The sequence below is a fragment of the Panicum hallii genome, chromosome 7 (assembly GCF_002211085.1).
Source record: "Panicum hallii strain FIL2 chromosome 7, PHallii_v3.1, whole genome shotgun sequence".
Lineage (NCBI taxonomy): Eukaryota > Viridiplantae > Streptophyta > Magnoliopsida > Poales > Poaceae > Panicum > Panicum hallii.
The window spans coordinates 30,666,061-30,669,615 of NC_038048.1; the positions used below are offsets into that span (position 1 = coordinate 30,666,061).

Below are 3,555 nucleotides of genomic sequence, written 5' to 3' on the forward strand. Positions count from 1 at the left end.
TTGTCATGACTTGTCTCATGTTAAGCTGGAGATGAACGAGACCCTGAGGTCCTACACCCGATGATTCTTCGAGATGCGAGCCACCATCACCAACATCACCAACGAGGACGTGCTGCTTCCAGAATGGCTTTTTCTTGAAGCACACCTACCACAATTTCGGATGCAACCGCCCGACTATTGTCGTGGAACTCCATGACATGATTGCACGGTGTGCTGACAAGGAGGACGAGGAGAACAAGCGCTTCCCCAAGCGCAACAACGACAAGCAGGGCAACCACAACAACCATTCCGACAAAGGCCAGCGGAACAACTCGGGAAACCCCTGAAAATGCAACCCAGACAATGATGTCGCGGTTGTTGAGCGCAATCTGCGGGGCAAAAAGTCGGGGAACAATCAAACTCAGTTTGAAAAGTCCTGCATGAGCAATGCCCGATGCACCCGAAGTCCAAACATTCGCTCTTCGAGTGCGTCAGCTTCTGCAAGTCACTCAATGCCCTACTCCCTGATCAAGACAGCAAGCGCAAGGATCAGGAGGATGATGATGAGGGTGACGAGTCAAGGGCTAAAGATTTCCAAGATCCAAAGAACATCGTCAACATCATCTTCGGCCACACAGAAACCTCTGAGATACAGCGAGGTCCCAATCTCCTTCTCCAGGGAGGACTAGTGGACCCGCTTCTCCGAGCTGGGAAAATTCTCGCTCGTCCTAGATCCTATCGTGGCAGGCTCACAGTTGACCCAAGTTCATGGCCGTACCCCACTATGTCTACGTGCTACTCAAGCGGCCAGGCAAGACAGGGGTCCTCACATTCCGCGGCGACTTGAAGAATTCGTATGACTGCGACCAAGAGGTGATCGAGTACGCTGCAACTTCACGCATGCTAGAACTTTCTGCAGAAGTCTTCGCGGCCGCACAGAAGCTCGCCGACACAGAGATGGAGGTCTCCAATCAGATGCCTAGCCAGTCCAGGGTAAAGCCGAACCCCAGCAATGTCGGCATCAAGTCCATCCAGCTGCGAGAAGGCGACCCATCCAAGACCGCTCTGATCGGACGCAGCTTGAGTGACAAATAGGAAAGCGCGCTCATCAATTTTCTTAGGGCCAACCGTGACATTCACGTGAAAACCAGCGGATATGCCGGGCGTGCCCAAGGAGCTGATTGAGCACCGCCTAAAAGTCGACCCCAAAGCCACTCCGAAGAAGCAACGACTATGATGTTTCGCTCCAGACAAGAGGGAGACCATCAAGAAGGAGTTAGCAAAACAACTCACGGCTGGTTTTAATAAAAAAGTCTACCACCCAGAGTGGCAAGCTAACCCTGTATCAGTTTTGAAAAAGAATAATAATGAATGGAGGATGTGTGTGGATTACACTGATCTCAACAGACACTGCCTGAAGGACCCCTTCACGCTCCCATGCATGGACCAATTCATTGACTCCACAGCTAGCTGCGTCCTGCTCCCTTTCCTTGACTGCTACTCGGGCTACCATCAGATTGCTCTCAGGGAAGAAGATCAGATCAAGACGGTGTTCATCTCCCCGTTTGGTGCATATGCCTACACAACTATGTCCTTTGGGCTGAAGAACGCAGCAGCCACCTATCAGCGGGCTATCCAACCATGCCTCGCTGACTAGCTACATCGCAATGTTGAAGCCTACATGGAAAACATGGTCATCAAGACCAGAACCCATGACGAGTTCATCTCCGACCTCAAAGAAACCTTCAACAACCTGCGCAAATTCCGGTGGAAGCTCAACTCGACCAAGTGCGTCTTCGGCATACCGCAAGGGAAACTACTCGATTTCATCATCAGTCACCGAGGAATTGAAGCAAATCCGAAGAAGATCACCACCATTACAGACATGGGGGCTCCGTGGATGATCAAGGATGTCCAGAAGCTCACAGGTTGTATGGCGGCCTTAAACAGATTCATCTCGTGACTTGGAGAATGGGGATTACCCTTCTTCAAGTTGATAAAATGACAGGACAAGTTCCAGTGGACCAAAAAGGTGGAGCAAGCGCTGGAAGACTTCAAGCATCATATGCTGTCGCCCCCCATCCTCACAGCTCCACAACCCGGCGAGAACCTGCTACTCTAAATCACCGCGACTACTCACGTCATCAGCACGGCAATCATGGTGGAACGCCAGGAGGAAGGCCATGCCTTTGGTGTGCAGCGGCCAGTCTACTTCATTAGCGAAGTCCTTTCTGAATCCAAGGTTCATTACCCGTCAATTCAGAAACTACTCTGCGCTATACTCATCACCTCCAGGAAGCTTCACCGCTACTTCGACACATACAAGATCTCAGTTGTCATTGATTTCCCATTGGCGGATATACTCCACAATCAGGATGCCACTGGACGTATCTCCAAGTGGGCAGTGGAACTGGGGGCTCTTACTCTCAACTTCAAGCCTCGCACCACCATCAAGTTGCAAGCACTAGTCAATTTCATGGCAGAATGGCGAGAAAACCAAGTGGAAGCTCCAGCCAACCTACTAGAGCATTAGGTGATGTACTTCGATGGTTCACTCAAGCTCGGAGGCGGTGGCACTGGATTACTCTTCATCGGTCCAGAAGGAGAACAACTCAAATATGTATTCCAGATACTATTTGAGGTCTCAAACAACAAAGCCGAGTACAAGGCACTACTGCACGGGCTACGCCTGGCAGTCTCTCTGAGCATCAAGCGACTACTTGTCTACGGTGACTCCTTACTGGTGGTCCAACAAGTCAACAAGGACTGGGATATCAACATGGACACCATGGACACGTACATCGCAGAGATACGCAAGCTCGAGAACAAGTTTTCAGGCCTGGAAATTCATCATGTGATCCGCGACAACAACGTGGGGATGGATGTGCTCTCGAAGCTGGGCTCCGATCGAGCAAATGTCCCACTAGGAGTTTTTGTCCACGAGCTACATCACCCATCCATCAAGATACCAGATCAAAGCATCATCATCCAGGGTCCAATAGAACCTGATCGAGAGGTCGTGATGATCAAGGTTGACTGGCAGGTGACTTTTATCGACTTCATCAAGGAGCACAAACTACCCCCCGGCATCAACAAGAAGAGCAACGAGGCTGCATGCATCTTAAGGTGGAGCAAAGGGTACGTTCTGGTCGGTGACAACCTATACAAATGTTGATCAGCATCAGGCATACTCATGAAGTGTGTCCGCACGAAGGAAGGTAGAGAAATACTCCAGGAGATCCATGAAGGCGCATGTGGGAACCATGCTGCATCTCGCACGCTAGTTGGGAAGGCTTTCAGATCTGGGTTCTACTCGTCGACGGCTTTGGCAGACGCCGAAGAACTCATCCGCCAGTGTACCAACTACTAGTTTTTCAGCAGGCAACCCCATGTCCTGGCTCATAATCTCATCACCATACCACCTTCATGGTCATTCACATGCTAGGGGCCTGGACATGACAGGGCCCTTGACAACTGCGTCAGGAGGTTTTACTCACATGTTGGTGGCCATCGACAAGTTTACGAAGTGGATCGAGTATAAGCCAATTACAAAGCTCTCCGCAGATCGAGTGGTCA

At 50.7% G+C, this 3,555-nt stretch overlaps 1 protein-coding gene across 1 annotated transcript; it reads left to right on the forward strand.

Moving 5' to 3' along the window:
* Positions 1-2,767: 2,767 nt before the first annotated feature.
* LOC112900617 lies at positions 2,768-3,154 on the forward strand. The gene has a single exon (XM_025969459.1). It carries the CDS (start codon positions 2,768-2,770, stop codon positions 3,152-3,154), a length of 387 nt encoding a protein of 128 aa, XP_025825244.1.
* Positions 3,155-3,555: the final 401 nt, after the last annotated feature.